The sequence below is a fragment of the Hyla sarda genome, chromosome 1, assembly GCF_029499605.1.
Source record: "Hyla sarda isolate aHylSar1 chromosome 1, aHylSar1.hap1, whole genome shotgun sequence".
Lineage (NCBI taxonomy): Eukaryota > Metazoa > Chordata > Amphibia > Anura > Hylidae > Hyla > Hyla sarda.
In genome coordinates, this window is record NC_079189.1 from 201303178 (window position 1) to 201329615 (window position 26438).

The 26438-nt window shown below is 38.2% G+C and overlaps 1 protein-coding gene across 2 annotated transcripts in view; it reads left to right on the plus strand.

Moving 5' to 3' along the window:
- Positions 1-26438, plus strand: part of UNC5C (unc-5 netrin receptor C) — a 390559-nt gene that overhangs the window by 264539 nt on the left and 99582 nt on the right. For both annotated transcript variants that reach the window (XM_056567230.1, XM_056567237.1), the window contains exon 5: positions 8419-8522. In XM_056567230.1, the coding sequence (XP_056423205.1) occupies positions 8419-8522 (104 nt within the window). The remainder of the gene's footprint in view (positions 1-8418; positions 8523-26438) is intronic.

The following is a 26438-nucleotide window of genomic DNA, read 5'->3' on the forward strand; positions in this document are numbered from 1 at the left end:
GTTGTGTCAGTATTGCAGCTAAGGCTAGATTTACACAGTGTATAGGTGTGTTTCATTGTAAAAATTGTGCCCGTAAAACTGCAGAAAAATAGCGTCCATATTTTTTACGTTAATGTGCTCTATGAAAGTCTATGGGAAAGTGGTTGTCTGTGTACACAGTATATTAAAATAGACATGTCACTTATTTACACGGATGAAAAAAAAATATGTTAGTTTTATTGTGTGCACAGACAAACACTTTCCCATAGACAATATAAAATTTGCTTGGAAATATGGAAATACACTGTGTGAACATAGCCTTTGGCCTATTTAAAGGGAACCTGCCATCAAGATTTAGGCTATCTAATGGCCAGGAACACATTAAGCTTTATGAAAATATTATTTTACCATGTTTGAGATATTGCAGCCCTATTCATGAAGTGCCAGAAAAAAAAAAAAAAAAACTTTTACGATAGTGTGAAGGCATGCAAATTATACCCAATTAGTCATGAGGTTAGAGAGATGGACACAACTAGTAAAGCAGTAATGCCTGTCACCATGCATCTTGAGATATGATTGGCAAGCATGAAGGCTTTGACATCAGATGATCCTGGACTGAAGTCTCACACGTGAACCTTAAACACCTCTGAAAATCAAGTGAATTAAATTGCCGTTGAATAATATTTAGGATTAGAGATATTCAAGGATCTATCAATCTGTGCCCACCTTCCACCCATTGGGGCACATGAGGAATATAAGGCTGCGACCCATCCACTACAACAGACCAAGCCAGAAGCAGTGGTGAGAGATACTCTGTATCATTCATTCATCAACTTTTTTTATAAATGTTTTCATTGACTTTATGTTACAATCATTTTGTTACAAATCCATACATTTTTCACGGAATTATTTTTTTATTGGTATTTTTTTTTATTTTTTTTTATCTGCAGATTCATGGACTTATTGAAATATTAATTTATTCACACATTTTTTGATACCTCACTAGGGCCCAGTGAGATTTTCATTAGATAAATGCCAGTGTAATGTGATATTTTGCTACTATTTTATTTTTATATATATTACATTTTATATCTGAATTAAAAGCAATTTTTGAATAAACGCTGTTACATTTATCTTTGTCCACACCATTATGCACCATTGGTGAGGTCCTAGAGGCATGAGCTATAGGTTTTTATTAATATGCATGGAAATAGTTTAGAATTCCTCCATATATAATTTGATTATCATATACAGTATGTGATCTATATACAGTGAGAAATAAAGTATTCTTTTTAGCAGGATTATTTAGAAATTAAAATGATATATAGGTGAACTTTATTGCATATTATGGTGCAACTCTTATATTTGGGCTTGTGAGCCTCTACCCCAGTATGCTACTCTCAATGACCCCCTGCCTGGCTGCCACTTCACTCGATTCAGTTTTTTTCTCCCGGGTTTACGGAACATCTAAAAAAAAAGTTTCAAAAAAGAAAATCTTTATTTTGTGATGTGTATTCATTGCTGAAGAGGCAACGGAATTGTTTTCTCCCCGTTTTCTATGCATAGCCTTTTCAGCACATTTATACCGTATAACACCGAGACTACTACTGCATTAGGAAGTAGCTGATAGCAGACAGAAACTGATTGGATTTTTGCATGGGAAGAAAGCGGAAAAAAAGAAAACATTTTACCATGCATAAAAATGGTGATTTACCTGGGCTGTAAAACTCTAAGGCCAAAATAAACTGCTGCTTGAGCAGCTTTATTGTGTAATAGACTCAGCGTGTTTTTGAAACTTGGCTTTTTCCCAATAAACACTTAAACATATGGTCAGACAAGGTCACTGTATATATCAGCGGCACAGTGGCCACAACTGCTGTCCTGCCGTGATGGGACTTCAATCGAATGCATAATGGTAGCAGTGGAGTTTGCATGATGGCGCTGTCATTTGTTACAGGCATAACTTAGAGGAGAACATTTCTTTATTAGAAGGAAGCATCTTTGACGCTAGTAATGAAAAAACTTCATAACTAATTTCAATATGTCTGCTGCTCGCCCCTAATCAATTGTGGTCACATGTTAACCTTGCACCCAATATTCTGTTTGTGACAACCAGTAACATGACTATTCATATAAGAAAAATCAGCTAAATTCTGGACAACACTTTAAAGGGGTTATCCACCAAAAGGGGACTTTAGTACTTACCTGCCAGACAGTAATGGACATGCTTAGGAAAGATCTGTGCTTGTCTTGGGGCTAAATGGCTATGTTGTGAGATTACCATAAAGCTGCTGCTTTCTTTTTGTGAACTGGCTATTTCCTTTTGGAGTTCCTTCCCTCCAACTACAAGTACCAGGATCCCTTGTTTGTAAGTGTAAGGTCATTTTTCTCTCTCCCACACATCAGCCACTCTACCCATTGCAGTACAGCGGTCGCTCCACCCATTGAAATACAGACAGGCTAACTTTCAACATCTGACTAGTGATGTAATGTCTTCGGCTGCACTGCAACCTGGGAAAAGTCTGAGACAACACTCATTTTGTATGCTGATAAAAATGAACATTGGGGCAAAGATCAATAAGAATTGCAAAACCAGCCATCAAACACAAGTACAGACACTATATTAAGAACTACACTAACATTACCGCCCCTGTGGCACACTCAAACAAAAATATTCCCTAAATACCCCTTTAAGTAACTCTTTACTATGCTGACCCTTTAGGCCAGTGTTTCCCAACTAGTGTGCCTCCAGCTGTTGCAAAACTACAACTCCCATCAAGCTTGGACAGCCGAAGACTGTCCGAGCATGCTGGGAGTCATAGTTGTCCAACCACACTGGTTGGAAAACACAGCTGCAGGTCATAGATTATAGAAGAGGGACTGACATATTCTAGTAAAATACTCTACGCCAATGTGGATCGGGCGACCCTATATTTAGAAAACAAAGCTAAAATGCTAATTCTACCTGGAAACACGCAAGAGTCTGTCACAGTCGGAGCATGTTCAGGACACACTGCTTTTATCAACTCGGCATTGTTCAACTTTATTTGCCCAGGGAGAAGAATGTGGAGAAGCCTTTTGTGGCATTTTCATCATACAAATTCTTCCTAATCCAGCTCTTTATTTTAATATGAAAGCGCCATTATTTGATATAGACACAGTTATCTTTTTTGTTTTTAAATTTACAAAGAAAATACTTTCGTTTTTCAATCCAGAGTACATATCTCCTCTTACAAGAGCTTACGGAACATCATTTCTTAGACTTTCCTCCTTTTGTCTGAATTCATAATGCTCTCATTTGCATTGCTATTGTCCAGCTTTGCTGATATCTACACTACGCTGTCCCTTTGTGTAAATACTTGTAACAGGCTGAAGAGTGGGAGAGATTTAATACATGAAAACAAGTCTCATTGACGCAAAGCTTCTGCTCTACCAGAATGGCGGTAGAATGGCAGAATTTAGCCTTCATTTAAAGGCATAGTCCACGGAACTGCACTTATCAGACACTTATCCCTTAAGAATAGGGAATAAGTGTCTGATTGCAGGGGTCTGACCATTGGGATCCTGCAATCCCATGTATGGGACCCTGTTTATTTACATGTCCTCGGCACACTTTGGCATCCAACTTCCTTGGACAGATGTAAGTGACGGCCTGCTCAGCTAACCACAGGTTGAGGTGGGACATTGTTGAGGGTGGTGAGGGTGCATCCACCTGCATCCATCCAAGAAGGTGAGGGTTGGAATGCGCCAAATAGACGGAGCCTTGTACAGGAGATCGTTGGGGTCCCAGTTAACCTTTTAACTACAAATAATCTAGTAGCCCTCAGTAATAAGATAATAGGCTTCAGAACATAGTCTTCCACAAAACCTGCTAAAGATATCCATAAACCTTCACAAGCTCAACCAAACACTCATCAGTCGACATCTATTTCTCCAGACCTACCCCTCTACACACATCCTAGGTTAGTTGGTCATGCTTGCATGTGTTTTTTTCTTTAGTGGACTGAGGCGAGTACGCATACATCTCAGATTATCTCCCTTTTAGATTGGGTGCGCAAATCCAAAATGCTCAATCCCCCTTTCTCTTCAACATCATCTGTCTGTAGGGAGTTAGGAGGCCCTGATACATATCAGATAGGTGTCTAATTCTGCCAAAATTGACAGACTTGGAAGGCTTTCTTTAATGCGTATGTGGGCCTTAACTCTTTTTAATCACAATTGGCTTTCGAACAGACAGCATAGTATAAGCAATCTCTATCTTAAATAAAAAAATATATATATACATTCAAAATAGAACACCTTATTAGAGTCGCGCACCTAACTCATATTTGGCAGAAGTGCATTATGTCATCCTAGTCCTCTTTTCTAAGTGTTTTTCTCTTCATTAAATTGAAATAATATAGCAGAGCAATTCCTGGAGGTGCTGTACGTTGCGTAGAATGATTTACTATTCAGTAAACTTATTAGTCATTATCCGAACTAGAAGAAATACTAGGATTAATTTGTTCTAAAAATGGAACCTTACTGTTCACCATGGCTGTATCCTCTGTAGTTGCAGCATTTTGGTCTCTGTACAGACTGTACTTCAACCTGATGACATAATTAACTTCCTTCATTATAGGTTTTATTTTTTATTTTTTTTCATTTCCCTTACTGATCATCAACTATTGTTGGGTAGGATTAAAAAAATGATTTCATCCTCCAGAGAGCCGGCACTCTAGGACTATAGTCCATTAAAAGAGAAAAAAATGTATTGAACATTTCTGTTCATTGAGCATGTAATAGAATTAACTGAGGAGTAATTTGAATGTGTGAAGAATGTGTCTGCCGCAGAAGATGCTTATATTTATTTAATAGGAGGTCAGCCACATGCCATGAAATACCTCTCTAGACACTTTTAACCCCAGGGGAGACTTCAGCCGCATTATTTAAAATCCTATTTAACAATTTAGCAGGACTACAATGTAACTCCCTTACAGAGGTTTCACTCTACAGATCAGGAACAGACTGTAACATATGTCCTGCATAGAGATGTCAATATACTTACCAGTATAAGGCCCTTTACCGGACAAACATTGATTTTAGGTGAAGCTTTCTCCAGTCGGTAACAATGTATAGTAAGTTATTTTCCTCTTGTAGGAGAACTACTTTGCATATTCTTTTTCCCATGAGGCATTGTGTGGCCATTTTGGAGACACACCACCCCCTCTTGTTCCTCTTTGTAATACATTTTAACAACTAGTGCAACCTTTCTTAAAACCCCTCATGATTTTCTATGTAAATATGTCACTGTATTACATGGAGGGGCTACTGAATAACACAGTCATAAATAAAAATGAATGCATTATCACGGATGTTGTTGTCTATTAGGGGCCCAGTGAAATGTGCAACCAGATCATTGGTATCATATGTCTAAGGCATAAGTGGTAACATTACACATACCCGTAAGCCATCAAACTCCAGATAAGAAAGGATATTATCTTTCATTGATCCCAAAACCATGTGTTCATAATGACTGGAATCTTTAAATCTGAGAAGGTACAGTATGACTTTATATGGATGCCAGTAGTGGGTCGGAAGGTTATCCCTTGCCGGTGTAAATCAGTGACCTGCAGATGGCAGTTAAATAAACAGACGGCACTAATGCAAATCTAATAAATAGTTCATTATGGTGCACTAACCTTTCATGCTTACAGATGGAAAGAAACCACTGGAATTTTAACATGTAACTTCTAAATTAGAGCCATCTGGTTATTCCCTTTTTACACAGTGGTTACATAGGAGAGCTGACAGGTCTTATTAAACATCAACTTAAGTAACACAAAGCATATTTCTGTCTGTTTTAGTAAATGCTTCTATTCCCCTTTAAATAACAATGCTAGAACGTTTTTCCATAGACCTCTGTGTTGTGCTGTTCCTATATTATTTCTCCTGAAAATGTATACAGTGACCCCTCGACCTACGATGGCCCCGACATACGATAATTTCAACATGCGATGGCCTCTCTGAGGCCATCGCATGTTGAAGGCAGCATCAACATATGATGCTTTTGTATGTCGGGGCCATCGCATAAACGGCTATCTGGCAGCACAGACCGCTCCAGCTGCCACCGGATAGCCGTTTACCGTGCCCCGTGTGGTCCGCTGACGATCACTTACCTGTCCTTGGGGCTCCGGCGCATCCTCTTCGGGATCCTCTGCATCTGTCGGCGCTCTCCATCGACGTCATTATGTTGCTGCGCACACCGTCCCGTCATCCAATAGGAGCGGCGTGCATAGTGATGTGATGGCGGCGACGGAGAGTGCGAATGCCGGGGAAGCTGAGGCCTTGCCGGAGCATCGGGGACACCTCGGGGACACGGCGACAGCGATGGACGGCGACATCCCGGGCAGCGGTGACGAGCGGTGACGGTCCGGAGCGACGGGGACAGGTGAGTACAACTTCCTCTAACAGTGGTCTACAACCTGCGGACCTCCAGATGTTGCAAAACTACAACACCCAGCATGCCCGGACAGCCGTTGCAGGTCCGCAGGTTGTAGACCACTGTCCTATACTCTACATTGCACGGATCCCTCAACATGCGATGGTCCGTTTGGAACGGATTACCATCGTATGTTGAGGGACCACTGTAAATAATTTGATAATTAGGAGTTACCATTGTCAAAAAACATATGAACCTAAAGAGGCTGACAATGTCAGCGCTGATGTGACAGTATCAGGTTGTGCCGGGATGCAAACTTGGGGAATGGTAACAGCACTTGTCAATTTGCTCATATACATTTCAAGAAGAAACAAAAGGAAAATCACATTGGAGAGTTCTAAGAAAATTTGCTCTAGTATTGTTGTTGTAGGAGGAATAGAAGTATTTATTCAATAATGTTATTGTAAAAGACTTATTTATTCAATCGCTAATCCAGCATTTTTGTTGAATAGGAGATAAAAGTATATCATATATATATATATATATATATATATATATATATATATATTATTGAAGTAAATATTAAAATGTCCACTGCCTACAATTGTACAAAGAGGGTTTATATGCAGTGGTTTTCGAACCTCACTTGGGATATGTAGATACCTTTGAACGTTCTCAGACTACTTGAGTATAACTATTTATATGTGTCTCCTCCAACCAACCATGGAGAATTCAATAATTCAATAAGAAATGCATGATTGTGGCATTTGACTTTTTGTTTAATGTAAACTATCAACCCTGACATTTAACTTCTGTCTGACACATCTTCTATAGTTCAACATTCTAGATTTTATAATTGAACTCACTGTACAAAGTATAAGGGTTTTTATACAGTTTGGAAATTATACCAAAACCTTTTTAGATTTTTAGACAACACCATCCAAAACTCCACTACTTAAAGGGGTTATCCACCATAAGGTGATTTTAGTACATACTTGGCAGACAGTAATGGACATGCTTAGGAAGGATCTGCGATTGTCTTGGGGCTAAATGGCTATGTTATGAAATTACCATAACACTGTGGCTAGCTTTTGGTGAACTATTATTTCCTGTTGGAGTTTCCTTCTTTGCCTCCAAATCCCATAATTCCATTTTACTCCCTCCCACACATCAGCCACCCCACCTATTGAAACATAAATAAGCTGCATTCATTCAAAAGACCTGTGGTTTTCAGTCAGGGTGCCTACAGCTGTTGCATTAGTTGCAGATTGATCTCTCTCCCACCAAGCGATCGCTCCACCCATTGAAGCAGACAGGCTCCCTGTCATCAGCTGACTAGTGATGTCAGGTCTCAGCCGCATTGCAACCTGGGAAAAATCTGAGACAACAGTCATTTTGTATGCTGTTAAAAATAAATATTGGGGTGAAAATCACATAAGAATTGTGAGAAAACTGTCACACACAGGTAGAGACACTATATTATGAACTACACTAACTTTACAGCCCCTGTAGCATAGTCAAATAAAAAAAAGATCCTAGAATACCCCTTTTACTGCTCTCCTATATAAGTAAATATATATATATATATATATATATATATATATATGTGTGTGTGTGTGTGTGTGTGTGTGTGTGTGTGTATATATATATATATATATATATATATATATATATATATATATCCATAATTACTGCCACAGTTTAAATAAAGTTTTTAAATTTTAATGCTAGTTACCTGGATAACCCTTTACATTTTTTATTCTGAGGCAAAAAATCCATATGTCATGTTATTTTTCCAATATATAAAATTATTTATTTATTTTTAGTTGCCATAAGGTATTAGAAGTATTAGAAATTCTGTAATATGTTGTACTGCACATAAGCCTTACTTTTATAGGATAAAAAGTATGAAACGAAAAGTACATTAGGAACAGGAAATTTCATGAGATATTACCAATAAATCCAGCAAACATTATGACAGACTGAACATTTACTATACATTCTTCTCCATTTCCTAGACTTAAGAAAGACCTTCGAGCAGGAGCCTCTCGGGAAAGAGGTGTCTTTGGAACAAGAAGTTCTTTTGCAGTGTCGTCCACCTGAAGGAATCCCGATAGCTGAAGTGAGTAATGGAAAAACTATGATTAATTTACAGCTCAATTTGCTTTAAAGTAAAAAAAAAATTAAATAAAAAAAAGTTAAATAATAGCTATCAATTACATTTTCTGCCTGCCATTGATTGATATATATATATATATATATATATATATATATATATATATATTCTGAACTACATAAAAAATATGCACTAGTTTAAAAAATAATAACCCAGAAACATACATTTACTCTGATTTCTATAGTTTAAATGGTCACTGTCTGATTCAAAAAATGGTTGTTTATTGTTGGAATATGTAATAAAGAAAACGGACCCTGAAAATCCCACCACTAGGGGTCCCCATACCTACTAGGATACTAACCAGTCCTGCAGCAGCATCAGGCTTGTCCATGAGTCATGGACAAGAGATGACTGATGGAAAAGGCTACATGAGCAGACAGACCAATCACCTCTCACCATCACAAGGGAGGGACACGCCCCCTTCTCCTGAGAGAATTTCTAACACTGTGAGCTATGATAAGAGGGATTTTTTATAATAAATATAGGTGATATCGGCATAAAAATAAGATGTACTGAGTAACATTGATTCTTTTTTTGTGGGATCTGACAGGTATGCCTAATTTTCAAATGAAATGGACCATAGAATGTGAGAGATAAAACTTCATGTGTTTGGATATCCCAAAGATCTGTAGGTTATAAGACACCATGCAAAAGTTAAGAAATGTTAGTTTGATGAGTGGGATTTTGATCAATATACAAATGATTATCTCTATGTATATTTACACACGCAACTGTTACAAATCCAATGTATGTTTTAGATGTACATTCCCATGTAAGTATAGGTTCAAATGACAAGTGGAAAAGCTACATCTTGCCCACATGAAAATTCCCAGGCCTCATGGCAAACTTTGATCCACTTCAAAGTGATATACTTTTCTTATCTACCCTTTGAAGTACAGAGAGGAATGAGCAGAGTAGGTTAGATAGTCATTAATATAATTTTACCTTGTTTGTAAGGTTTATTTCTGGACGTAAGCTGCTCCTCCACTTGGTTTACTGTTGTCGTGCTCATTCTGATGATGATATCTTACTTTTTGCTTGTTAGAATAAAAGGAAAGGCCTTTTCTGTTCATAAAAATAGGCTAAATCTCTTATCTAAGAGCATGGATTAGAGGAAAATGTAAGAAAAATACGAACCAGCAGCTTAAAGATACATAGAGGTTTTTCCTAATATAGTTGCTGATCCTTAATACATTTCATGTAGCGGGTCATCTTCACAACAGCTGTAATGTTAATCTCTTCTGGAGCCTGATCTTATCTATTTCTCTGCATGTTCACCTGTTCTAGAAGAGTATTATGTGGTGAGAATGAAAGAAGCAGGCGACTTCTTGTGACATATTTAGCAATGCTATTCGTACACTTCTTATGTCCCCATAAATTGTTCCTAATAGAGATAAGTAGTAATGTTTTTTTAATATGGCAAATCTTTTCCTCACCTTTTACAAGTGACCAATAGTAATAGTTTGCTCCAGGCTGTTGTGGATAGTTTCCTTATTGTAGACTTTCACATTACAGCTTTATCAGTCAACATGTGAGACACATCTTTTATACCCAGTCTAAGATATTGTAACTAATATATCAAGGAATTACCACATTTACCGCAGTAAATAGCTGTATAAGGCTGGGTTCACACCATGTTTTTGCAATATAGTTTCCATATATGTTTTCAATGTGAAAACCGTACGGAACTGTATTGAAAGCCATATGCATTGACTCTCCACTGGAAACCGTATGCCAAAAGATGTATCCTGCTGTGTCCATTTTGCATCCTGTACGGCTTTGTCAGTTTTTTTTTCCGTACCAAAAAAACGTAGCTTACCATGGTTTTTGACCCGGTGAAAAACCGTATAGAAACATCTATGTTTTTTTTTACATGGGAGTCAATGGGAACCGTAAAGAACCGTATGGGCATACGGTTCCATCCGGTTTGACCATACGGTTTTTTACTTTGCACAGGTTTTTTTTTTCTTTGAATTTCAATCAAACAAGTGAAACTTTTTTTTTCATAATGGAGTGAAAAGTTAAAAATGTATAAGTTTTTGTTCTTAAAAAACGGATCCACACCGCCGAGTAGCTGATTTTCACCTCAACAGTCTGCTCTGATTGACTGCTACTACCGCCGACTCCAGGAACCACCTTGCTGGCTCAGCTGCTGCCTCATGAGCAACGTGCAACTCTCTTCACCTGATGATGATGTCGGCCCTTCTGCACCCGGCTCCCAAGCGCGATCAGCTTCAACATCATCGAGTTGTGTCTGCACGTCACTGATGTCCTCCTCAGGTTCCTCAACAGGGTCTGCTTTAGGAGCCTGAACGCTTGCAACACCACCTCCCACGCCACTCTCATCACTTCTTGCCCGTCTAGCTGAGGAAGCGGCAGATGTCTCCTCCACTTCTTGGCTGGGCAGTAGCTGCTGACTGTCCTCTTGGAGCTTAACCCCCAGCATAAGATACTTCTGTAGGAGAGGGAACAGCATGGGACAGAGGCAATGGGAGGACAGGTACTGCTCCCATGCCAACTGAGGAATGCACCAACTGTTGACTGGGGGTGACAGATGTCACTTGTGATGAAGTGGATGACCGTGTTAACCAATCGATAACGGCAGATTGGTTGCTGGTCGAGACACGACCGCTAGCTGATACCGAGAGCTCAGGCCTCTTGCTGCGACTCCTGCTGCCACTCACCCCTAGTCTACTGTGACCTCTGCCTGATGAATTTAGGCTCCTGCCACTCCTCTGTGCACGTCCAGGCACTTCTTTACCTGACATACTTATACACCAGCTGAGTGCGTATACGTACGTATGAGAGGAGGCCAATACACTCCACTATCCATAAAAAAGTATTAGACTACAGAAACATGTGTGTAGCTTTGGCTGGGCTTTTACAGTAACTAGGCCCAGATTAGTTCAACAGGAAAATATATAAAAGATATTATGTAGGTGTACGTACAGTTTAAACTTATGAGAAGAGGACTATATGCTCCACTACAAACTGTATAAGGCTACAGAAACAAGGGTGTAGCTTTGGCCGGCCTTTCTCAGTAACTAGGCTGAAATTAGTTTTTCAGGAAAAAAAAATGTACACCACGTAGGTGTACCTACAGTTTACACTTATGAGAGCTGGACAATATGCTCAGCTTAAAACTGTATAAGGCTACAAAAACAAGGGTGTAGCTTTGGCTGGCCGTTCACTGTAACTAGGCCAAAATTAGTTTTTCAGGGGGAAAAAATGTACACCACCTATGTACGCACAGGTTACACTTACACTACGCAACCTGTATTAGGAGCTGTAATCAGGTGTAATCAGGTGACTATGGCTTTTCGTGCTCACCCTAACTGGCCCCTGTTAGCTTTACAGTTGTTGTACACCCAACTGCAGCAGTACCAAATCGCTGTGTAGTAGAGCCCAGTACAGTATTATTAGGCACTAATGGCAGGGGACAATGGATTTTAGTGCTCTGCCTAACTGGCCCCTTTAAGCTTTAAAGTTGCTCTACACCACACTGCAGAAGTGGAGTCGCTGTGTATTACACCCACAAGTGTACTTTTTTTCTCTCTCTCTCTCTGTCAGTGCTTATATGCAGTGATTTGAGCTTGTGGTGAATCGCTGCTGTCAAGCTGTTTTTCTGTGCAACGCACACAATGCTCTATCTCTCCCTGCAGTGAAATGCTCTCTCTGAAATAAAACGCTGAAGTGACTGGATTCAGGGCCATACCGCCTTGCCTTCCTAGAGTTCCTTGCCCCATGTCCTCACATATGGATCCGCCATTTTAGATGCCCTGGAGCCCTGACCGCACTAAATGGAGTTTAATTAAGCAATTCATGCAATCGAATCGTGGCAATATTCGGATTTGTTGTTAAGCAAATTTTTACTGAAATTCGTAACGAATTTGTATTCGTTGTATTCAATTTGCGTATCCCTAATGACAAACATAGAGGTGGTAAAGAAGAGGAGATGGATAGAGTAACCCTGGGCTCTTGCCAAGCTGGGGAACACCTTCTGGGCACTTCAGCCTCATTTACATATTATCAGAAAAGCTTATATCTCACTAATGGAAATAACTATAGTTGAATTCTGATGACAATCCCTATCCAGCCATGGGCCTAGTTACATCAGTTTTCTTTACACTTTAAAGATCCGGCCAAACAAAATGATCACAATGATAAATCTTAATGCCCCTAAAAGCTCAAAACTGTATAGTGTTAATGTACGTCACACCTTGAGTGCCCTGATACTTCTGATTTTCTTTTGTCATTTAAATACCACACATGGCTCTGCGGCACTGACACTATGTGACCCAAAATGTCAGAGTGGAACAGGCATAACTTCCTAAGCTTAGTCTAGGCTTTTATCTTTTCAGAGCAGAACCATAAGGTGTGAATACATGATAAATAACAGAAACCGTGATGCCATATTGACTTGAAGAAGAAATAAATGTCTAAATGTGTCACATTTGTTTTCCTTTTCAATTCCCCAATGTACAAGTTACAGGTGCAAAGCTAAAAGAACCTTGTTTAAATGAAGGTGTCCCAGATTCACATTGCAGGGAGAGCTCCAAGTCCAAACTCTTTGATAAGGAAATAAGAAACGATAAGGATTTTCCTTTAGTGTGATAATTAGTCGTCGAGGCTACGACTGCGGTGTCAGGGCAGCCCAGGTAGCTGGTGAGTGCGTCTTAAGAAGATGAGGTGGTAATGATTGTTCCTTTAATACTTTATAACATACTAGTACACTTTGTCAAGAACCAAGGGTTCCTGATTGCCAGCTAATTGACTTAGAATTGCATTTTTACCAGGGCTTAGAGCGGGCACCAATTAACACTTAGCAACCTAAAAAATACATGCACATTTGACTTTCAAAAGAGCTAGTCTCATTTTTTTCTCCAACTTTTGAAGTCATGCAGAAGATCAAACATCCAGATTTGAGAGCGGCTTAATGGTTCATCCTTGTAGAATCTTCTCAATACTATTAACAACACAAAGGAGAGAACACTAATGAATATGAATGTCGTAACTTGCTTCTTACTAATGCAGTGTGCCAAGGTTAGTAAGGTAATTTAAATAAAAAAGATGTCAGATAACTTGTCGGCTTTAAGGATGAAATAACAATTCCACCAAATTTATTGGCTGAAGAATTGTGTTTATGACAAAATGTCTGATATTACATTGGATGTAAAGGAGGGAAAATGACTATAATACATACAGTATGTGATGAACAGCCATACTAGCATAAAATGCTAAAATTAGACCTGGTTTCAGGTACAAACAAAGCAAATTTGCAGAAACTGCAGTTCATTTCTCACACTGTTTATTTGCACTGTGCCCTAAGGGTCTCTTGGTTGTAAAAATTAAGTAAGATCTTCGGTAGTTATTCATAGTAAGCCCTGAGGGTTGACAATCAGTGAAAGTCAGGCTATCTCTTCTCCTTATGAGCCATGCTCGCTCAACCATGTGACTTGTGTCTATTGGGTGAATAGCTTCTTACAAAACAACCCTTTGATTCCATGATATAATTTTAATCTGCCAAAGCCATAGATTGCAGCAAGGTTGATGAACAATTTGTTGCACCCCTCAAAATTAAGGGTTATATTGTATATGAAGACAAAACTGTATTTTTCTCAAATCCAGCAGATGGCAAAATGTTGGTGATTTGACATTGTTTTACTATGTGAAAGATCTATACTCTTTCCTTTGTATTAGGGCTTTGGTTATGGGATCTTACATTTGTTTTAAGGGTGTTTGGGAGGAGGGGTAAGGAGTGTTGGGGATACTTAAAAATAATGCAGTCAACTGGTATGCAGTATTGGTTGTTTTGGGTTGGTCGGTTCCTGTTTGGAGGTTGGCAGGGCAATAAGAAGCTACCAGACCCCCCATTCATGTCCCATGTTCAGAAAGCATTAAAGTAATGACAAGTTCGCTTAAAAAAATAGTTTACTATAAGGAAGAGGAGGAGTATGCAGGTCATACTTTAGCATATCCGGTGGATAAAGGATACAATTAAACGAGGAATTATTTTATGTTTTTAGCAAACTGTAATCCAGCTGTGAATTGCCTTGTTGACTTAACTGTTATATACAAATATTCTTCTATATAAACTTTGGGCAAATAAACCCTATTCATCTTTTACAAGAGGAGTTAGTATTTTAATACACAAAAATTTAAATATTGTAATTCGTAAAAATAATTGTGAAAGTGACAAAAAACAATAGTTTCTTTTGCTAGAATTTTAGCTGAAATAGACTGAACTCATGGCGTACTAAGAATAAAGGTAACATTTTGGTTTCTGTTGCCCTAATATGCATTATTCAATATCTGGAATAATTTGGCTATGGGCAATGCTTGTATGTCCCCGAACATTCTAGGTGGCAAATATGAGATACATGGATGACCATGTGACCATTTCACTGTTCAAGAGGCTATATACACTGTGGAAGAAGAATAAGGAAGGCCTATTTAAAGTTAATCCTTGTCGATTGGGTATAAAAGAAACCTCTTTAAAAGGATACCTTCTTTTTTAGTGATAATATTGGTTCAACATCTCTTATTATACTGTGGGATGCTTTAACCCCTTGGACCAGTGGTTTTTCTGTTTTTGCACTTTCATTTTTTTCCTCCTTACCTTTAAAAAATCATAACTCTTTAAATTTTGCACCTAAGAATCCATATGATGGCTTATTTTTGAACCACCAATTCTAATTTGCAGTGACAACAGTCATTTTACCAAAAAATCTATCACGAAATGGAAAAATAAATCATTGTGCGACAAAACTGAAGAAAAAAACATTTTGTAAATTTGAGAGGCTCCGTTTCTACGCAGTACATTTTTTGGTAAAAATGACACCTTATCTTTATTCTGTAGGTCCATACGATTAAAATGATACCCTACTTATGCAGGTTTGATTTTGTCGTACTTGAAAAAATCGTACTGGAAAAAATCACAACTACATGCAGAAAAAATGTATACGTTAAAATTGTCATCTTCTGACCCCTATAACTTTTTAATTTTTTTGCTTACGGGGCGGTATGAGGGCTCATTTTTTGCACTGTGACCTGAAGTTTTTAGCAGTACCATTTTTGTATTGATTGGATGTTTGATCGCTTTTTATTCATTTTTTCATTATATAAAAAGTGACCAAAAATACACTATTTTGGACTTTGGAATTTTTTTTACACGTACACCATTGACCATGCAGTTTAATTAATTATATATTTTTATAATTCGGACATTTACGCACATGGCAATACCACATGTGTTTATTTTTATTTACACAGTTTTTTGTTTTTTAAATGGGAAAAGGGTGTGATTCAAACTTTTATTAGGGAAGAGGTTAAATTATATTTATTAACTTTTTTTTCCACTTTTTATTTGCAATGTTATAGCTCCCATAGGGGGCTATAACATTGCACACACTGATCTTTTACATTGATCAATGGTTTCTCATAGGAAACCATTGATCAATGATTCTGCTGCTTGACTGCTCATGCCTGGATCTCAGGCACTGAGCAGTCATTCAGCATTTGGACACCAGGAGGCAGGTAAGGGGGACCCTCCTCGTGTCCTACAGCTGTTCTGGATGCCGCAATTTCACAGCGACGGTCCCAAACAGCCCCCTGAGCTAACCGGCATTAGTTTACTTTCATTTTAGATGTGGCGATTAACCTTTAACACTGCGTCTAAAGGGTTAATAGCATGCGGTACCACGATCAGTGCCACGCACTATTAGCCATGGTTCCCGGCCATTGTTAGAGGCCGGGCCTGACCTGCTATGATGCTGGGCCACGCCATGGCCCTGCGTTATAGAAAGGGAAAGGACCCAAGACATACAGGTACTCTCTTGGTCCTTAATAGGTTAAAGGCCTGTATACATGGTTGGTATTTTTATGACAAAGGTTACTTGGGCTGCTGTAGTACTGAAATCAAGAGTACATTTAGATGAGGCTGAATTTGTAAGAACCAATCTGTTGCAAAAGATCTCTGGAGAAATGCAGAATTAGATAATAAAGAATGGCATTTACTAGATGCTAAAGAAAAAGCTTTTTTATGAGTTTCAATCATTTCACATATTTAGGTAAACCAGAGGAATTGCTTTCATCTCTCATAAAAACTTATGCCCCAAACTCCTATATTGGTTCTGTTTTGGATTTCAAGGGCTTAGTAATCACTGATACTATTAGGATCAATGATACCTTCAAAGAGTATTAAAATCTTTATCAATCCCAGTTGGTCTTAAGAAAAAAGAACTGGACTCTTTCTTGAATAATATTAAACTTCCAACTCTGAGTCCAGAAGAAGTTCAATTACGGGAAGCACCAATTGATCTTAAGGAGATCAAAGTTTCCTCAACTCAAACTCCCAATAATAAAGCTCCAGGAGCAGATGGCATTTCTTTTGAAATTTTACAGAAACGTCAAGCTGCTCTATTGCTGGTTTACCATACTACTTTGTCAGAAGAATTCAGTCAAAATAACTTTCCTACCTCTCCTGGGATAAAGCTATTATTACCTCAGTATTGAAATCGGATAAATATCCTTGAAGCCCTATTTCTTACAAGCCTATATCCAAGATGAATGCTGTTTCCAAAGTCCAGGTCAAAATTGCGACTGTTCGGTTTGCATAAGTAATAATTTAACCAGATCAAAAGACTTCATGCCAGGGAAATCTACTGGTAATAAGCTACTCAGCCCTATCCCAGGAATAAACGGGTTGTTCATCTAAGGCCTTTGGCTTTGTTGAGTGAACTCTCAAATGCAAGCTGTTAAAGGGGTATTCCAGTATTTAATTTTTATTTTATTATGCTACAGGGGCTCTAAAGTTAGTGTAGTTCGTGATATAGTATCTGTACCTATGTTCCATGGTGGTCTCATAATTCTTCTGTGATTTTCACCCCAAGGTTTATTTTTAACAGCATACAAAATGAGTGTTGTCTCAGGTTTTTCCCAGGTTGCAGTGCAGACGAGACATTACATCACTATAAAAGAGATAGAGAAAAGTGACCTCAAAGTTATAATCAAGAAGTCATATGATTTGTAGTTTAAGGGAACGGATTATAACAGGAAATAGCCAGTTCACAAAAAGATAGCAACAGCTTTATGGTAATCTCATAACATAGCAATTTAGCCCCAAGACAAGCGGGGATCCTTCCTAAGCATGTCCATTACTGTCTGGCAGGTACGTACTAAAATCACCTTATGGTGGATAACCCCTTTAGATTTCAGGAAAATGTATAAAGAGGTTAAAGATTCTTAATTTTAAACAAATATAGAAAGTTCTTAATTTTAAACCTAAAGCAGAAACTAACAATAATTTCAAAAGATTTTATAGGAAAGGGTCTCCTTGTATCCCTTTTTTTTTAAATTGTTTTAGAAGCTTTGACAGTGGTTAATCGAATTGAAGGTTTTTAAACATGCTTTACATGAAGAAAGTTTCCACACAGATGAAATTGTATTGTATACAGACATTTATACCCTAGAATTATTCAATAGCTGTAGTAGATATGCAGCTGTGCACATGAACTGGCAGAAGTCGATAATTATGCCAGAGGATGATTTCTTTCCTGACAGCAATATGTTGTTAATTCCTCCGAGTGAAAGCTTTAAATACCTGAAATAAAAATATTTTCAGAGATATAGATCGATATGTTTCACTTAATATATGGTATTTCCATTAGTGTCAAAAAATATATATAAAAAGTTCAGAATATAGAAACAGTTGCTTCTGGATAGGCTTGCATTGTTAAAATGGTTCTTCTCCAAGCTCCTGCATATCTTTTCCAGTTTCCTAATATACATCTATACTGATATATTTCAGATTTTAGAGGATATTTGTCATTCGTTTTTTATATGAAGGAAGAGGGATTATTAATTCTAAAAATAAAATCATACTTTTTGGCATCTTAGTTTAAACATAGAGTGGAATAGGGGAATATGGAAGGGCTGAATCCACTAAATATCTTCCAGATATTGAAATAAGTTCAGCTAAAGGGGTATTCCACTGGAAAACATGTTATTTTAAATCAACAGGTGCCAGAAAGTTAAACATATTTGTAAATTACTTCTGTTAAAAAATCTTAATCCTTCCAGTACATATCAGATGCTGTATACTACAGAGGAAGTTCTTTTCTTTTTGAATTTCCTTTCTCTCTGACCACAAGGGCTCTCTTCTGACACCTCTGGAAATGTCACGAACTGACCAGAGCAAGAGAAGTTTGCTATGGGGATTTGCTCCTACTCTGGACAGTTCCTAAAATGGACAGAGGTGACAGCAGAGGGCACTGTGGTCAAGATGTCAGCAGAGAGCACTGTGGTCAGGCAGAAAGGAAATTAAAAAAAGAAAAGAACTTCCTGTGGAGCTTAAATCAGCTGATAAGTGCTGGAAGGAATAAGATTTTTAAATAGAAGTAATATACAAATCTGTTTCACTTTCTGGCACCAGTTGATTTAAAAAAAATAATTCCAGCGGAGTACCCCTTTAAAAATAATCCTATGTAAACTGAATATTTGAGCTCTTTTTCAGCATTTTTTAGGATATTTTTCATAAAGAAAGTTATTGATACTTCTCTTACCTTAGGTTCACTAAGCCAAAATCCGATTTGGATTTTTACATTACGTTATAGGGCTTGTTCAGTATTGAAAAAAAAATGAAATGCATAAATAAATAAACAAACAAACTGTTTTCAGGCAGAGACCAGGGTGAAAGAAAAAAAAAAAAATATATATATATATATATATATATATATATATATATATATATATGTGCATAGGAAAAGAAACAAAGGGCTAGGCTACTGCAGACTCACTAGGACAAACGGCTCTGGTGGGGTTAACACTACGATCCTGTCTCTGGTGGTGCTAAACGTCTGTGGCAAGGTAGTAACAGATATCATAAGGAACGAAAGAAGACATAGCAACTCACCGGGAGATGTAATGTCTTTATTGCGGTAGCCTCGTCGGGACTCACAAGCCAGCGAGATCGTGCGGGTGAAGGTACAGGTAAGGGAGCGGGAGGGTGTAGTTAGACAACAGCTCTGTTTCACGTGCTCTGACGCTTCATCCGGTCGAAGCGTCAGAGCACGTGAAACAGAGCTGTTGTCTAACTAAACCCTCCCACTCCCTCACCCGTACCTGCACCCGCACAATCCCGCTGGCTTGTGAGTCCCGACGAGGCTACCGCAATAAAGACATTACATCTCCCGGTGAGTTGCTATGTCTTCTTTCGTTCTTTATGATACAGTATATATATATATATATATATATATATATATATATATATATATATATATATATTCTGATCCATAAATTCTCTGCCACTCTGATGATATCTACAATGATATCTATTACATCATGCATGTGATGCTGCAGCCAATCCCTGGTGTCTTAGCGGTCTCTTTCTCTATGTACTAAAATTGACCACTAAGGCCAGCGATTGGCTGCAGCATCATGTATAGTGTACAATCCAATGTACGTAATGAAAATGCAGCATTTCCGCTAAGTGACAATGTAACAGCGGAGGCACTGTGGTTTTGGTTTTACTTAGTTGGTTTTAGTTATTTTTAATAATCATAATATTATTATTATTTTGTAATATTGAACAACCCAGTTAATAATTTGAACATGATAGGTTTTAAACAAAATAAAAAGTCTTATATGAATATCTCACAAAGACCTTAGGAGTGTGCGCATCACTTAATGACATATCTCATATCGGTTCAATGTTCAATGCATAACTGCTAAGTGTTCTCTTTAGTCGTTCTGTCAGCTGCCACTTTCATGATAAAGCTGGACATATATTTTAGATAAATATTGGGTAATGCAGTCCATCTTGACATTTTCTCAGTACATCAACCAATAAGTGACTGTAAAAAAAAGATCAATGTTTGTTGGAATTTTTTTTAACCTAATGAGACTCCAGTCAAGCTCGAAATTGCATAGATCTATCATATGGCACCCACAAAAATCTAGTTTGGTACTGTAACTTTGTATTCCTTTGATTCCTTATGGTGGCATACAGACGTATTTAGTTCTTTAGTACTTTACACTCGGACAATCAAATGGACAAACGCCTGTCAGCTATCTCACATCTTTTGTCTATGAGCAGCTTTAGGGCCCTATGACATGGGACATGTGACAAACAGCATTAGCATCAGCTGATGAATTACAAATTGTTTGTTGATCAGCTTAGGCTACTTTCACACTGCTGTTGTGGAGCCCGATGAACCAATTTATAGTCAATGGGGTCCATTGGGCACCACTGTTTTTCAGCGGGAGTAGCAGGAGAAAAAGACGGCACAAGCAGAATTTTTTTCTCCCGTTATCCTCCCCGGAGGCCCCGTCGGCCGTCACACTACCATGTGACAATGGTAGTGTGAAAGTAGCATTATTGGGTTGCTTTCACCCATAAAAAATGAATCGCTTGTTGGCCACACCTCTACTCCTGTAATAGGGGACACAGGGCCAATGAGTGAGGGCAGCAAAGTGTCAGATGAATAGCTATTATCAACCAATGTCTGAGCTTTGTAATAGGCTCTGTAAAAGATAGCCCATCTAATAGATTGGTTCCCATTTACAGTGTGAGCTCAGACCATCTAATAGGACCCATAGACAAGCCATGTTGTTTGCAAACATTTTGGTTCTGTATAAATATTTATCAGTCTATGCACAAACAATATTATACTCCTGGGGCTAATGATAGTGTGATTTTGTAATAGTTTAGCCATATATACAGTAAATTTAGTATGGGATAGGGAATATCTAATCTATTATGGGCCCCATCACAGTCACGAGGAATACTCTTACACTATTAGCAAATGTTTTACGGAAATAATTTTCAAAAAATCCTGTTTTCTCGCTGCAGCGATTCCTAAAGCTTTATTTCAAACTACAGCATAACTTATGTGCCTAATATCGTTGTGTAGGTCTACGGGGAAACATAAATTGTAGAACCTATTTTGTGTATTTTGCATGTTTCTGTTGAATTTTGATTATCAGTATGGTGTATCATAGTATATGCTCTATTTTGTCCAGTATATATAATAAGATACATGACTGACACAGCTCGTATTACCATCGTGGCTTGGGATCTCAATGGACAAAGCCCTGACATCCTAGAAACTACAGTATTTCCAATGGATACCAATGAAACCTATTGGGTCCTATTGGCTCTTTGTTAAGTTTTCTTACATCAAGGCTAGTACAGAAGACTATGCTATTTCTGTCATCAAAATCACTGGACATTTTACAGAACATTGTGTATGTACCATATAACATGGCATAATCCAAGAGCTGTTCTATTAGTTAATCTTGAACTTTTATGCTGCTAAAACACTGGAGTCTAATAAGAATAAGTTTACAAGATGCTTCCTGTAAATAATGAGCTATATCATCTGAGGAAACATTACTGAGGAAATGGATCTTGTCTGCTTTTTTAGTATTTTTAGAGAAAATTGGACAACAAGAGTGTACTTATCCGGTAGCAGTTTTATTGGGAGTATAAAATGCCATTGGCAGATGGTTACGCCTTCAAACAGGCAGCGTCAGGTGGCTCTTCAATCTAATTGATTATTAATATGACTTCTGTTAGATTTGTTTATTGAGAACAGCTTATGTTTTCTTCTATTTAGCAGGCTTTTAATTGCAACGTCTGCCGTATATATCACCTAAAGGTGTAACTCCTGCTGGGTCTCTTAAGAATTCCCCCGTGAATTAATCCCTGACATAATCTTTCATTGGAGTTATAAAGAGCATGTTATTTTCATCAAATAGGACTCTGAATGAAGCTGAGAAGAAATGAGCATCATCATTATGCCATCAGTCATGTGCTGAGATATTAAAGAGGTATTCTGGCTTTTTACATCTTATCCCCTATCCAAAGGATGTATGATCACAAGGGTCCCACCGCTGGGGACCCCCGCGATCTCGGTGCATTCTGTGCCAGGCGCTGCATCCTCTAGTGATGTCGTGCCACGCCCCCTCCATTCATGTCTATGGGAGGGGGCGTGACGTCTGTCACAGAATGCCGGGGGCTGCACCGAGATTGAGGGGGTACCCAGCGGCAGGACCCCTGCGATCATACATCTTATCCCCTATCCTTTGCATAATGGATAAGATGTATAAACCCGAAATACCCCTTTAAGGTATAATCCCATTTATTTTAAGGTGGAAGCATACATAATAAAGACTACAATATGCATAAAAAGTATACAAATTACTTGTGTTTAATGATGATAAGGCTTAACAATCTTGAGGATAAAGAAAAAATTATGCATCTTCACGTAGTCTGATGGCATTGTCATTTATTTATTTGGTATCATGTAGAATGAGACTAGGAGATGACACTCCCATTTGGAGCTGTACTTTGGGACACTAACTTGCCACTAATGCACTTTCATGGATTGAAGTGATTTCTCAATAAGATAAATAATTTAAAATTGATGCATATTGAGAAATTAAACAAACTTTAAATGTACAGACAAAATAAAAATAAAAAACAGATCTGCTACATACAGTGTGTTTTTTAGACAGGGGATACAAAATAGGAGTGGTGATACCGGGGTCACCACACTACATGGCAAAAGTCTTTCCAAGTAACAGGGACATTTTAAGGATTCCACTTTGTCATGACACAAATCCAATACAATAACGTGACATGCTAGCAAAATGCTCAACAGCCTGCAGTACACATCACAGCCACTGGGTGGACACACATAGACACAGATAGCATTGACAATGTATTCGGAAAGTCCTCAGACCCTTACACATTTTGTTATGTTGCATGCTAACATAAAATACATAAATAAATAAAGTTTTCTCCATCATCCTGCACTCAATACCTGAAAAAAATATTTAAAAATATTTGCTAATTTGTTAAAAAGTAAAAACTAAAATGATGCATTGACATAAGTATTTAAACTCTATACTCAGTACTTAGTTGAAGAGCCTTTGGCAGCGATTACAGCCTCCAGTCCTGTGTAGATTTGCTCATTCTCAGGTTGGATGGGGACTTTCGGTGGCCAGCTAAAGCTTTTATTAAGAATATCTCTGTACTTTGCTCCATTTAGCTTTCCCTCAACCCTGATCAGTCTCCCTGTCCCAGATGCAAAAAAATACCCTCATACAATGATGCTGTTACCATCATGCTTCACTGTAGGGATGGTATTGGGCAGGTTTTAAGCAGTGCCTGGTATCCTTCAGACATGACAGTTAGAATTGAGGTGAAAAAGTTTGGTCTTAGAGCTCTTTAGGCTTTTGTTTGTTTGTCTGTTTTTGCAACCTCCAGGCAAACTTTAAGGTGTCTTTTAGTGAGGAGAGGATTCTTTTTAGCCACTCTGCCATAAAGCCCCGTTTGGTGGAGTGCTGCAGTGATGGTTGACCCCATCTGCACAAAGAATCTCAGGAGCTCAATCAGAGAGACCATTGGGCTCCTGGTCATCGCTCTTACCAAGGCCTTTCTCCCCAGATCACTTAGTTTAAGGGGGCGTCCAGCACTAGGTAGAGTCCTGGTTGTTCCAAACTTCTTCGATTTAAGAATTATGGAGGCCACTGTGCTCTTGGAAACTTTCAGTGCCGCATAACATTATTTGCACCCTTCTCCAGATCTGTGCCTCCACACAATCCACACAATGAGCTCTACAGGCAGTTCTTTCCTTCCCGTGGTTTAGTTTTTGCTCTCTCTCTCTCTCTCTCTCTCTCTCTCTCTCTCTCTCTCTCTCTCTCTCTCTCTCTCTCTATATATATATATATATATATATATACACACAGAAAGAGAGAGAGAAAAAGGTTGGTGTCTTTCCAAATCCTGTCCAATCATCTGAATTTACCACAGGTGACTCCAGTCAAGGTGTAGGAACATCTACGAGATGATCAAGAGAAATGGGAGGAGCCAGAGCTAAATATCAGGTGTCAGCAAAGGGTCTAAATACTTATGATTTTCAGTTTTTACTTCTTAAAAAGTTTGCAACAGTTTCTAAAATTGTGTTTTCAAGTTGTTATAATAGGAGATTGAGTACAGGGGGTGGGGATTGTTTTTATTTTTCATTTTAGCACAAGGCCTCAACATGACAAAATGTAATAAAAGTAAAAAGGACTGAAGACTTTCCAGACAGAGTATCTTGTTTTCCTGGTAAACTAGTCATCTGGTGGCACATTTACTGAGCCATAAGGAAGAAAAGAAAAAACGGAAGAATACATCTCTATAATAGCTAAATAATATCCCCACATAGTACATTAAATATAACAAAACTAAAAAGCACCCAAATCTGACATTTGATACGTGACAAAAGTCACACTATATGACATGATTTGTCATAAATGTATGTTGGGCATGCATATAAGTCAGAAACCTGTGAATAACCACTATACTATTAGGCTGTGATGCCAGCTGAGATGGCCACCATACAAGGGCTAAAAGCTGGCTATGTGCCACTTTGCAGGTCTGCTGCTTCCTGTCGACTATTTTATGTTGAGTAGGTTGTAATCATTATTTAGTGTTGGTGACATGTGCAACAGCTTGGAAGTTGTTATCGAAATAACATGCAGTCCAAAGTTGGTGACTCACATCCCCGTCACCATGTATACTTGTCACATATGACTCGATTGGAAGGGTTGATCATATTTTAACATGCAAAATTTAGAACCTGTAGAGACTGCAAGCTTTTGTAAAGAAGCTAGCATCAAATAATCTGTATTTTGCACATCTAAGCATTGTCAGCGTCTGATAGGTGAGGCAAAGATATATTAAGATGTCAGAAATGTTGTGGATAACATATAAGGATCACATTCTAACAACTTGATTGACAGCCAATGATAAAAAAAGCAGTGTAAAAGTTGGCTTATATGCCTTGAATGTTAATGAAAAGCGAGTGACATATATGAGATGTTACATTTTATGACTGTTATTCCCTGGAAGATATGTGAAGCTGAAAACACAAGAAGAAAGATCTAAAATAAAAAGTTTCATAAATATACATTTCTTGAACCTGTAGGAATCTAGGGGTGATGTAGTAGATACAGTTTGTTCAGCTGCAGAATATAAGAATTCATGAAGAACTTGTACAATGTTATGGGGAAACCAGTTTCGGGGCATTTATTGGATAAGGGCTTATATACATCTTTGATAAATTGCAGCTGCTTTCTCCATACACAGCCAAGCAGACATAACTTGAAAACCACCTATTTCTTTTGGTCAGCCTTATTTCATCCAAAATAGCTCTTACCCATTGAGGCATTTTTTCCACTAGAGTCTGGCCCACTTGAATCTGGTACCAAGACATTGGCAGATCTTGTTGAGGTGGACAGATGTCAAATCTTGTTGATGTGGACAGATGTCAGCATGGGCATCCTGACCATTCGGTGGCTACACAGCCCATAATAAAGGTTCTGATACGTGTATATCGTAGCCAAGAGTAACTTTTTCAGCAATTTGGAGTACAGTAGCTTTTCTGTAAGCTTAGACAAGCTAGCCTTCACTCCCTATTAGAATCAGTAACCCTTGGACAACTATGTCCTGTTTTACCAGTGTCCATTCTAGGTCACATCTATATACTAGGAGCACCCCACAAGACCTGCTGCTTTTGACAAGTTCTGACCCAGTATTCTAACCATTACAGTTTGTCAAAGTCACTAAGATCTTTACACTTCCATTTTTACTTTAGAAAGTACCGGCACATTCGCTTACACTTATAAGCAATGAAACTGACTTGCCGCCAGGGGCAAAAATGTCATCAAATCTGGTGATCTTACACCAAAAAGCGAATGCCATTGGAGAAGCATTAATGCAAGTTAGTTAATATATTCCACTTATTTGCAAACTATAATTTATGGATCTGGGACATTTCTATGTTGAAGGCCACAGTGCAGATACCAGACTTG